This window comes from Amia ocellicauda, chromosome 15 (assembly GCF_036373705.1).
Source record: "Amia ocellicauda isolate fAmiCal2 chromosome 15, fAmiCal2.hap1, whole genome shotgun sequence".
Classification (NCBI taxonomy): Eukaryota; Metazoa; Chordata; class Actinopteri; order Amiiformes; family Amiidae; genus Amia; species Amia ocellicauda.
Genome location: NC_089864.1, coordinates 13,478,991 through 13,492,572, shown reverse-complemented (window position 1 = coordinate 13,492,572; position 13,582 = coordinate 13,478,991). Strand labels below are relative to the sequence as shown.

The 13,582-nt window shown below is 37.2% G+C and overlaps 1 protein-coding gene across 1 annotated transcript in view; it reads right to left on the bottom strand.

The window, feature by feature from the left end:
• Positions 1-13,582, bottom strand: part of LOC136771499 (transmembrane protein 178B) — a 76,013-nt gene that overhangs the window by 56,736 nt on the left and 5,695 nt on the right. The window contains exon 2 of the mRNA XM_066723839.1: positions 5,170-5,235. Coding sequence (XP_066579936.1) covers positions 5,170-5,235 — 66 coding nt within the window. The remainder of the gene's footprint in view (positions 1-5,169; positions 5,236-13,582) is intronic.

The following is a 13,582-nucleotide window of genomic DNA, read 5'->3' as shown; positions in this document are numbered from 1 at the left end:
TATCAGAACCAGCATTCACTTTCTCAGCAATTTGAGCTACAGTAGCTCGTCTGTTGGATCGGACCACACGGGCCAGCCTTCGCTCCCCACGTGCATCAATGAGCCTTGGCCGCCCAAGACCCTGTCGCCGGTTCACCGCTTTTCCTTCCTTGGACACTTTTGATAGGTACTGACCACTGCAGACCGGGAACACCCCACAAGAGCTGCAGTTTTGGAGATGCTCTGACCCAGTCGTCTAGCCATCACAATGTGGCCCTTGTCAAAGTCGCTCAGATCCTTACGCTGCCCATTTTTCCTGCTTCTAACACATCAACTTTGAGGACAAAATGTTCACTTGCTGCCTAATATATCCCACTCACTGACAGGTGCCATGATAACGAGATTATCAGTGTTATTCACTTCACCTGTCAGTGGTCATAATGTTATGGCTGATCGGTGTAAACATCTGTGTAAAATGTGGTGTATCCCTTTAATTCTGAGCAGTCGGAATAGAATGAGAACACATGCATATTAATGGTATTACAGCATTAGTCAAGCATCCAGATACCTAGCGAGAGAGTAAATGACTTGGGGAACACCTGGCCTGCTCTTCCATCTGTGACTGGCTCCCCACTATTTCTCTGTACCCCCCCCTTGAGAACCCAGACACTGTGTCTGACCCTTCACAGTGTCACTATATATTATAAATAATAAGTAGAAAAACAGAGATGCAATAAAATATCAATTTCTCTGACATTGGAAATAATAGATGTAGATAAAGGCATTATCATTACCTTTTTTCCTGAGAGAAGCTAATGTACCCTAAAGGGAACATTATGTAGTCATAATATCTGTGGCTGGGGAATTTAGCATTTAATTAAATGTCCGTAAATTACTGCAAATAGAAGATACGCTGCCTTGAAGTGCTGTGGCAGTGACCCCGACAGAAAATCAGAGTCTGCAGAAGAAGGCAGGGAATTTCATGTTGTTACTTCCAATCTATTAAATAATTTCTGGAAAGGATGCATATGACACTTCTCTGAGATCTCCTCCAAGACACTTGACATCACAAAACTTTTTTTATTATGATTGCAATCGGCAGTAAATCGTATTATCTAAACATGACTTTACCCATTTCTCAAGTGTTAACAGTCTTGAGGGGAAAGTAAGAAATGTTATTGGGATAGTTATTTCTAAACATTTTATTCATCATACTGCTACAAGCATCCCCCACTTCCTGTACCTCCAGCATGCATCCCCCAGGTTCCCGCTTTCCTCTCTATTACAATGCTTCAGGAGTTCGGACAACCCCAATAGATGTATGTAGTAGAAGGTAAGGTTAATCTTGGCGTAGTAAGTACAAGTAAGCCTGGGTCTTCAGGGGGTATATTTCTCAGTGTTTTGAAGAAATTAGTCATATTCTTCTGGGTTTTCAAGCCTCCTCTCCATGGAGTACTTTCAAATCACTAGATGTTCAGCATTTCTCCATTAATACAGTGCTGAGCTCATCTGTGCTATGACTTTCCTGAGCAGCTGGAAGCATGATCCAGAAATATCTAGGAGATGCTTGGCCATCCATGACGCTTTGTATAAGCACATTACAAAGAAATACAAAAAAATAACTGTTCATTATAGGCCTTGGTTATGTTTGTAGACTCTTCATAAGGACATTATATTTGCCTGGCGTAACAAAATTCATAGGCCTGGCATAGATGGTTTTCGGATTTGTATTTTTCAGACAAATAAAAAGGTCGCTAACAGCCCTTAGGCAGGAACAACCTTTAGTTATTGCAGCTTGGACTGGATAGAGACTGAGGATCTTAGTGCAGATTAAGGCCACAGAAAAAGAGCAGAAACAGGAGAAATGGAAAAACACACACACCCTCACCTTCTCTGCGTGGCAGCTCTGTGTGTATTCGTATTAGGATTTGTGTATTTTGTTGTTAAAGAAGCCTTTCATCAAGTGGTTGATATTGTACTCCTTCCCTGCTGAGTGGAAATGGCTACATCAGATTGTGTTTTTGGCTTTGCAAAGAATTTCTGGCTCTTTATTTACAAATGAAAGAAAGGAACATTTTGTTTTCTATGAAGGCAGAGTTGTCAAAGAGGGCTTTACGTCTAAACACATCCATAAGATTCTAATAATGGCAGCCAATATTTTTGGTGCATAGATTTTGTAATTTTAAAGTTTTCATTTAAAAGTTTTCGAGCAGTGACAAGGTAAAAATTAAATCACACATTAAATCAGATGATTTCTTATACTACAGAATAGACGGCGTTCAGACGCTACCCCATCAGAATTATTTTTTTTCTTCCAAGACTCCAATTATGCAGAGGCACAGTAAAAGAACAAGACATTCAGCAGCATTTTATTATAGTTTTCCCCTTGCTCGAGGCTTTCCATAGAGCCAATGTTAAATAATAGGGGGAAACTACTCCAAGTGATATTTTGTCATTCAAAATCAGAGTAGAACTGTCTAAAGATTCACGATTGATTATATTTCAAGATATACAAATCAATGTATGAGCGTGGCAGACTTGGAGCAGTATTTCAGTACTTTCGATTGATGATTTAGCACTGAAAATAATATACAGCTTTTGAGCCATCACTCATAGATGTTGTTACTGGTTTCTAGGCAATGTTACATGTAATTCAGTAGTGTACAACCCCAATTTAGGCTTCACAGGTTAGATACGATTGGTTTATTCACTGGCAGAAGGGAACAAAAGCCTGGCAGAATGGGGCTGGACCGTCGGACCCCCCCACTAAGAGGAATGAGCCAAGGACCTGCTGCGGAGGCGGTGACTGGGGAGGGGGTGGGATGCGAAACGTTGAGCGCTAGGGGTGTGTGTCAGAAAGCAGGTATTTATAGTTTCTCAAGCAGAGGTGGATGTGTGGAATTGGGCAAATTGTATTTTATCTTCCCAAAAATATAATGATATTAAGTTATTAACCATGTAACTCCTGTCAAAACTCAAATTCGTATATGTAAAATGATACATATTTCTGCTCCAAAGCAATTCTTCTCTCTCTCTCTCTCTCTCTCTCTCTCTCTGTCTGTTTTTCTCTTTTTTCCTGGAGCTATCAAGGTTTACCGTTTAAAGCCAGCATTAAGAATGTGTTCTGCACAGCATGAGGGAATAGTGAGATTTAAGCATGCAGCTCATGTCTGTGGCAGTGGATGAGATTCTGCATGTCTCTTTTCCAACATACTTGTGCTTTACAGCAGTTGACACGATACCTCCACTTGAAGCTTATGGAAATAAGTTTTTACAAAGAAGTATTGGCTGGGATTAGCAGAGCTTATAGCAAGGCAGAAACGATGGCTTGTTTAGGCCTATCACTCATAATTAAAAAAAAATCTCCTACCAATGTCCACATGGAAAGCACTCCCATCTATAGAGGGGATATAAATCCTAGTTAGAGACACAGAAAAGAAACTGACCTCATTGTGATTTCATGGACAGTTCTGATTGGGCTTCTTTCCTGATCGGATCGCTGCAGTCAACAACATCGTCCTTTGCATGCATTTTAAGTACTTTTCAACAAATCATGACCTACTGTCTTTTTATTATGTTGCAATAGCAAATGGAGGTGCAAACACATTTCACATATAATGATATTATTAAAATATAAACCAGAGATCAATTCAAATATTTTGCCCAATGTCAGGTATTGAGAACACATTTAAAGACTGAAATAACTAAACTAAACAGAATTCAAGTTAGGCCCTGATTTCTTTTTGAAAACAGCCTGAGCAGTTTATAAAAGTACTTTGTTTAGTCTTACAGAGCCATTTCATTATAAGGCAAATACATATATTGCTTTTGATGTTTTTAATTTACTTTATACAATAACAAAAATTGAATCAGCAATTATTTAGATTTGTATAACCTCAGTCAGTCTGGAAATGCAAACATTCGATCCGTTTCACCAACAACAGAGAAAATGAAGACAACATACAATTCTGAAATGTGTCCTCTCAGGCATATCCACGTGTTGTTTGTCACGCTGTATGCTCACAACACAAACAGCAGAGGACGAGCATTAGAGAGAGGACTGATGCATCTTCAGCTGATAAGTATGCAACTTCACATGCAACCGGCAACACATAGGGCTATCCAAGGAACCCCTAGTGACCTAGCTGACTTTCAAACCACCCAGCCTAGTGGAGCTTAGCAAATAGTGGGTCACTCCATTGGGAATCCCCCTCACAGCTAAATAATGCAACAGAAAGAGTCAGAACTTGTTTGTCCACAGCTGTCAACTATGTTTAAACAAGACAATGTAAAATCTGCTTTTTTATTAATTCAGCATGGGAGATGGCATTTATAGCAAGGACACAAGACTTCTCTAAGGCAAACATGCGAGAGAGAGAGAGAGAGAGAGAAAAAAAACATATAGTGATATACAGTGCTTCACCCTGTAGTTTTATCTTATTTACGACAAGAATGATGTACACGTTTAATCTCGTTAAAGTGCAGAATGAATGTACCTGATATTCATAACATGTATCTCTGTGCAACAGTATGAATAATCCAGCTTGTAGTTTAAGGGCAACATCCTAGCCCTATTCCCTGTCTGTCAGGTAAGTGGGAGTCCAAATTGATTGATTAGCCAGAAAATTTCAGGAATGTGGATCCTAATTGGCCGATCAATCAATCACTTGGCTGTCTGAGGCAAGCAAGGTATAAATGGTGTAGGAGGAAGATACATTTAGTTAATTTTCCCTTAGGCTCATGAGCTGACAAAACCTCTGTGTTTCATTATTTTTTAAGAGAAAACAACAGCAAACAAGCCCTGCTCTGCTAAGAGGCTGAATGTAGCCTTATGTTTTTCTGAGGTTTATGAATGTATGTTTTATAAAGCGAGTGAAGGGTAATATACAAATGCAAGAGATTTCTGTATAGGCTGGGTATTTACTATTTGTTCTTAGGAACACTGTAAATATGAAATGGAGATGTTCATGATATACACAAACAAAAGTACACATTATCTGGTTTATGAATTTATGTACATACGAAACACTTTAAACATTTTCTTTTGTTTTTTTACTTTGGTGAACTACAAATTAGCTCCCCAATAAAATACACAAATCAGTTAAATACTGGGCTAATCATATGGTATATTTTCAGTAATACCTCCTTTAGCCTTTAAGCAAATGGCTAAGAACTTTCTGCATTAGTTACCTTTTGATACTGCATTCAATACGTTCCACTGCTTAAGTGCTGGATAACGCCTGGATTGAGCTGGATCTATTGAAATAAAAAGTGATGAAACAGTTATCTCTTGTTCACTGTCATAATCACCTACTCAACAACAATCCAAAATAGGGTATTGGCAAAGAAAGACTGTGACATCTAAACAGCATCATGCATTTAATCAGACAGAGAGCACGGTACATTATTGTGTATAGAAAGAAATTAAAACATCCCATCATTAAAGAGCAAAATGCATACGTGTATAAATGTCTATATTTGGAACTGAGCTTTCTTTCTGTATTTTATTTGTTTATATATTCACACACACACACACACACACACACACACACACACATTGCAAAGCAGGCCTGCCTTGTGTATTAAGCAAAAGCATATTTGAATGCTGGAAAACAAATGTGTGCAAATAAACTGTCTCTTACACGAGGTCAACTGCTTTCCATATTTTTTGCATAGGCAGAACTGTGGATCCTCTTTCCAGGACTGTCAGAAGCTCAGAACACCTTCTACAATCTCTTCTTCTATATTTAATTTACTTGTTTCTTGAGTTGTCTGTTTTGAAAATTCTACAGCGCCATAACACACAAATATAAGTCACTATATGAAGAACATACATTAGGGTGATGATTATTACTATTAAATAATATTTGTGGGTGAAATATAAGAGTATAGAATGATTTAATACTATGTCTAGTATTTAAATGAAACGTCTGAATGCTGAAGGGTTCTTTTTCAAGAAAAGTACATTAATAACAGACAATATTACAAATATAGGTGATGGAACTTTAAAACAGGAATCTTAGAAGCATAGTGATGAAAGCAACATGGTTTTTGTTTATGATATATAAATGTAGGATGCAATGGTCCAAGCTCACACTACTGTAACTGTGTTACTAGTAGAATGTTTATTGTCATTTCAAAAAACGCTTTTATCCAATCACAATTTGCTAACTATTTTCAAAATATTCGAAAAGGACCACAGCTGACAGTCTGCAACTATGACTGATAAGGAAAAAACTAAATTCAAAGGTCTGTTGTTTTATTTACACATTAACTTAACAACTGAGTGCTTGTAGGCATGGGTTATTGATGAATGCATACATATGATTGGAAAAGACCTAGCCACAACAAAGTAATTCAGAGAAGCACTTTATAGCCCTGTTGGCACTGGTACACTTCAAATAAAACCGCAAGTCTTTGTAGTACAGTCTGACTGGCCACTGCAAGGCACTCCATCTGGACCTTTATAAAAGCCGAGCTCCATGACCTTGCTAAACCGATCATGCTTACATTAGAAACTATTTTGTTTCAAACACTGCTTTCAGTTTATTCACCTTGACAATCTGTGTTTGCCCAGCACTTACTTCTAATGAAGTGTATGCACAAATGCGATAATAATTGTAATTGATTTTGTAAAGACACAGAGTCAGACGGGAAAAATGTGCATCGCTCCTGTGAAATAAACTAGTGAGTGGCATGATGCAGCTCATTCGCAACGTGTTCTCACTTTTCATTTGAATGTCTGCGTCAGTAAGGGTAATAATATATTAATAAAAAAACAAAACAGCAGATGCTGCTGTTGCAATTCAAATATTTTTAATATCCACTGTAAATGTGATTTAATCTCAGTTCTCACAGCTTTATGTGCTGGAAAATTAAGTTGCTTTGCAGAAACGGCTAATGTCTTTCATTTAAAATGCATACAGCATAAAATGAAACATCCTTTTTAATTTAGTGACCCAGTGGTCACACATCCTGAGGAATTTTCACTGATTCTGCATTTGTTATTCTACTGCAGACGAAGCTGGCAAATTACTGCGGAAAAGATATGCTGTGTCAAGCTCCCTGACTGACAGGGAAAGATTTCCTTTGAAGCCACGTAGGCCTCGATGAAAGTCATGAACAAAATATAGAATATTGACAAAGACTTTGGCAGTGACTCACACTGACTTAGGCCAGTATCAAATCATAATGTCAGCATCCTCACTGAGCAGAGGTTTCAAACATATCACCTGGTGGCCGCTGGTTTGTCAGAGGCTGCTTTTGTCTACACAATGGAAAGGTGCCGTCCATTACTAGGTTAGTAATTTGGTGGGGTGGAGGGCGGAGGCTGGGCAGGGTTAAGGAAGATCCTAAGCCCTAATTTTGTGTAGCTATAATGGACATTTTAATGTTGATTTAAATGTTTCTTGTGTTTCTTTTCTAGAGAGATAAGTTTGAATGACTAGCTAGTTGGATTAGACACTGAATATAATTGGGTCTTGTATAGATACAATAAATCAGAAAAGAAGGTGTAGCAACAGAACACTATTTTGAATTTTGAATGTTTTACTATTCTTTCATTGTGCATTAAGTCCATGTTTCATTGAAACAAATTACAGAGGAATAATTAGGCGACTGTGAGACAGTCTTAATGGTTATGATCCACAGACAAGAAGTGGTTTGTTTGGATGCACTGGACTGTGAATGCTTATTCTGGATCCTGCATTAATCAATGAAATTATTACCATCACCTCATCAATACCTTTATGAAAAACAAATTCAATAGTTGAATACAACTATGAAAAGGAATGTATAAAAAACAGACCTTTCTTAAATATGTTTTATTCAAATTGAGGTACCTCTTTTTGAAAGATCTAACTATCTGGCTTCTTTGCACCCCCCACCCCATATTTTCTCTTGTGTAAAACAGTTGTACTGTTTAATCCCAGGATTCAAATGCCAACAACATTTTGCCACACTCAACATCACACTACAGTTTAGCACATACTGCAGATACAGATAGCAAATACAAGTTATGTGTTAAGTATGTAGAAATCCTTCTATAGGCAGAATATTGTTTCTTAATTTTCTTAATCTTTCGGTTTATTTAATTACATTTTATGTTCAGATTCTGCACTGACTCTTATTTATACTTCACTATACCTCCTTCCTACAAATATATACTTAACTAAGCATCCATTCTAGATGTATAGATGGATAGATGCAGAGAGAGAGAGAGAGAGATCATGGTCAGTATGAATACAATACAAGATACTCAAGTCTGTCTCACCAACGTATTGTTTCTCAACATTCACCTGTATTTCTTCTGCTCTAAAAAAATAATCGGTTACAGAGACAAAGCAGTGTCTCTATGTCAATAACATCACCACCAGATTGTGTGAAAACACTCTCTTTTGTTCAATTGTATTCTGTTCCACGATCCATGTTACACCTATTCGCATCTGCCACTTCTTACTTCTGCCCTGGCCTGCATGGATTCAGATCACGTGATGCAATCTGGTGCTTGCTGACGTTTTTTTATGCAGCAGAAAATGAAATGAAATTATATGCACAGTGTAAGAGTTTCATTTAGGCCAGCGAACTAAAACATTCTGAACAACTTTATTGTTGGACTTAATGAAGCGTGCTGTATAATAAGTGCACTGAAAAACAAAACAGAAATATGATGTGATTTAGCTACTTTCCACAAGACAAAACCTGGGCTTTAGAGCATGCATTGATAGCCTGCAATTCCTACATTTTGTTTTGTTTTCTGAGGCTGGTAACTTGATCTGCAGGACTTAATAAGCAGATACCACAATGGTAGTGCTACTACTGCTGCAGCTACCACAAGTAAAATGTATAATGTAAACACACTATCACCTAGGCTACCTGTTATTATTATTATTATTAGTAGTAGTAGTAGTAGTAGTAGTAGTAGTAGTATGTGTTTAATTGATAACAGTGTTGTTTCTGAACAGTAGGGTCTGGACAAATTCAGTTAAATTTGATAAATGTGTACTAAACTGTGGCACAAGATTTTTTTAAGCACAGCTGCTGAAAATAAAATAAATAAATACATAAAAATGTGTTACAGACAGTCATGCAGAGTTGAGCATTTAAACTATACGCCACATAGAAATTGGAATTACGAGTGAAATGCACTGGATCTGACAAGAGACCTTAAAGAATGTTCCTCTAAGCCTGTTTCGTGTAATCCTCATCGAGACACAAACCCGGTGACGTTATTACAATCACACTAAAACGCATCTTTAAATGTGGTTGATGTTGATGAGGTTCGTAGGGGTGGCTTTACGAAGAAGCTAGGGTTTCAAATTAAACATGCATTTTAATTATGCTATGGATGTTGCTGGGTTTTTTATAGTTAAGGAAATAGTCATACAAGTGAGCAGTGCTTAAGTGGAATTGCAAGGCAAGCAACACAAAAGCGAAACAAATCGGCGCATGAAAAGAGACAATGTTCAAAAACACAGGAGACGTGCTAGTCCACACAGGAACCCACACTTCACTAGACACGGCACCATGACACTTCTTAAAAAACTCCTTTGCCATTTGATTTGTCTGGCCAACAACTATTCTCCAACATTAAACATTCCGGAATCCTAAATTTCAGAATTATGGGGAAATCAAGGGGCAAGAATTTCTACAAAGTAAAGCAAATGTCTTTTTAAATGTCTCCTTACAAGGCTGCATTGATCCTTTACCTAAGTCTACCACTGCTGTTTGCTTTCCATCAGACGAGAGGGAGAAGAACCAGTTATGTACAGTGTATGTACAATCCCCCAAATGTGAAGTAAAACCCTAGAGTGATATAATGTTGTTACATGTGCCCCGCAACCAAGATTTATATTTCATCAAAATGTGTTTGCTGTCAGAAATGCAGATTCCATTTTTCTTTTCTTTTCTTGACATTTACATTCCTTTAAAACCAAATCAAATGTGTTGGTTTGAGGTTCTATCAACTGGTTTAAAAGGTTTTTAAGTTAAAAAATACACTCCATTTTTTTACCCATTTAGTTTTTGTCATTTAAAAAAACCTTCCATTTTCACTGAGCTCTAGACGTAGAGCAAGCGTTTGGTTTCTGGAAAGACGGGCTTGCCGCGGGATGCAATTATCCAGAGGGCAAGCGGTTCCAGTTCCAGGCTGAGGCAGATATGGACAAGCCTGTTTATCAACTTCAACGTACAGGGCTGCTGAATCCGAGTTGGAGAGCAGTTTGAGATATAGAATTTCAAAACTTTTTTGTTGATGTTGGTTAATACAATCGTGGCCTAATTATTTTTTCCTTAAACTAGAGGACAGAGCACATTTTTTGGTATTTATGGCTCTAAAAATGCATGTGGATTAATACAACTGTAAATTACATTTTTGTGATTGACGTGTGTGAGATGTCACTATGGGGCTGAGGGTAGCTACCTTTTGAAAGTCATTAGGGATGGAAATGTTTTTTTGAAAGTCAGAGTCTGATGCTGGATTGCCACTTTGTATAACAACTCAAAATGAGATGATTGACAGCTCAGTTCCAGAAGAGACTGGTCTGATGTCACAATCTCCCCGCAGGTCAGTTCAAAAGTGCAGTGGCTAGACATAGCGATCACTCACTCACAAATTGACTTTTATTAATACACAAGGGGAAGCAGTATGATTAATGAAAAAAAAATATTATTAACAATAATGATACTTACAGATGTCACCAGGTATAACAAAAAGCTGTAGCAAAACACAGAACGTGGCTCTTTTGCACAGGAAAATCAGATGTAAGTCGTCTGTTTGATGTCTGTCATTCAACAACCCCTGACAGAGTACCTTTTATTTCCTGGGAAATATGGGCTTCTACCACAGCATCCTTCGACTTGTGCGTAGTCCTCTACCATTTGTCCTGCTGTCTATAATTCACTTATCATAAATGCAATTACATTTAATCTAAAAATCAATGGAGCAGATAAGAGATAGCGTAAGCAGTAGATTTTCAGGTAATAAAGATCATAAACTCTCCCAATCTGCGTATATCAGATCCCAAGGTCAGGGTCTATTAGTATACTGTAACTCAGCCCACAACAGATTAATTACAGGAGATCAGAGACTGTTGTGTGTACTTATCAGCACAATGTCATACAACACAAGGTCTCATTTACAACTTCTTTAAGTAGCGGTCACTCGGGCTCAGAAAAAGAGAATTGGGAGAAAGCAGGTGAAGAGACAGAGAGAAAATGTTCTAAATGTTCTTAAGAAAGTGTTATTCTGGCGTCTTGTGATTTTGGGGATCTTGAAAGGCAGAATAAGTTAGGGTTCCCATTTCTCTCGATAATCACCCTTGCACTAGGTGACAGAAAAGGATTCTCAAGTTTCCCCTAAATTGAAATAATTTAAAATGCAAATTGAGCATTAAGCTTTTGTTCATTTGATCTACTGCATCATTACCAGCATTATGATACAACATAATAAGGGCTGCTGACTGAACTCATAATTCTGGAATATTCTGAAATAGTTATTAAACCTACGTCTTAATAAGTGTGAAATAAACTATGAAAACTATGAAATATTAATTGTGTTAATTTCAGGGAGGCCACCCTAATTAAAATTAGTCTTTACTGACAAAAGCTGTAGATGTATTATATCAGTCTGACAGTGTGATTAGCTGGTCCTTATTACTTTCTATCTGGAAGTTTGTGTTCATTATGGAGAAACTATATTTTGTAAAAAGACAATCAGATGTTTATGGTATACAGGGATTTTTGATCACAGTAAACACATCAGGTTGTTGTGCATAACACTGACTTCTTTGGACGTCAATTAATCTCACAAAACCTCCATATATCTGTGGAGAAAAGACTGTAAATCCAATTTAATTTTTCACCCTTCACTTCCTCATCGCTGCACAATTTAGAATACCCAATTCAATGCTTCTACCCCTTGCTGTCAGTGTTATATGACTGACGAGGGAGTGATGAAGTCTGATTGATGTGTGTCCTTTGATCATAACCTTATAAGCACAACTAACTTGCTCTTTAGCAGTATGCATTGAACTAAAAACCACCTTGGGGTAGCCACGCTTTGTGTGAAATAAAACCTTCTCTGAAACGCACAATCAGGCAAAAGAAACAGTCACAAAGAAAAGCTTCCGTAATCGGCAATAAAGTATGCCCATATCTTGGTCTTGCAGATGGAAATCACACTGTCATGCCTTTGTCTCTTCCTGTCTACACCAATGGACTCCAGTAACAAGTTGGTATAAAAACCAAAGTGCCAGAATGGTGTCTGATTATAACCAGCATGAAAGCATTTTTTCACAGTTCGCTTATTTATACAAGCAACCCATCGGAGTTCAATTTGCATTTAAAACTCTTGCACTCTGCTGAGTCTTCCACAACTTGGTCTGGGCTATATCTCTGATCTTCTGATCCCCTTCAGCCTCATATTTTAACTGACATCTCCTGACCCTGACTTTCTTGCAAATCCTTTAAAAGACCCACAAGCTGGGGATATGTTTTCAGCTGTTTCACACCTCCATTCTAGAACTTTCTACTGTTGTGTTCCACTAGTAAGTACGCCATTTGCTGTTTCCTTAGTTATCATGCTGAAACTTCCTATGTGTATTAAAACTTAGTGTAAGCTATGTTTTTTTGTTTTATTTGCTTTAGCTTAATGCATTTTTAAATCTCTCTAATCCTTGATTGTATGTTCTATTTTACTGTTCTGTGGCACTTTTACTATGTCCTGTGTTCGCCCTTGAAAATGCTCTCTATACAATATTGTTTTAATGAGAAACAGCACTCTGCATCTGTCATTCATTTGCACACTGGTTTAAAAAAACAGACAGGCCGGGTTCTCCTTAATTCACTCTACACTATATGATCAGATGCTTGAGCAGATGACACAAAGGGATGTAAAATTTAATCTACAGAGAGCCATTCCTTTCCTGCAGACCTACCACTTTACTTATTTCTTGACAATGTATTTAAATACACACAATGCCTTTATGACACTTTTGTAAATTCTGGAATAGGAACTCAAAATACTGCTGAAGGGTACGGACAGAATACACAAAATAAATGGTCAGGCTAGTTATCTCAAAATATATATAAAAAAAGATATAATACAGCAGGATTGTTTTCAACTTTAGCCATTTCTAATAGCTCTATTAAGTCACTGTTATCCATGAAGAAAAATAAAAAATGCAAATCCTTTACTTAGAAGTGTTGTTTGTAAGAATTTCACCCCTAAAGAGTGGAAAAATATTAAATAAATGACATGCAAATTATACCCTGAAGCTATGAAATATTTTTAAATAGTCAGATTCTACAATTACTGACGTAAGCTTCTCTTACAGGAAATTTATGCATTCTCACTCTGCAGTTTTACTAATGTGTTTATCATTACACGTTTGACCCTATGCTATCACAATTAGTTTTTTTTCCCCCAAATTAATAATAAATGTATTTCCAAAGGATATTTAGAGTTGCTTGACTATTCTTATTAGTGCAATTATTCAAGAGTAATGGAAATGATAGTAGAATGGTTTACAATTTGAAATATTGAACAAAAGTGAAAACTAAAACTAAAAATATATATGGTATTAGCAAAAATGAACATTCCTTA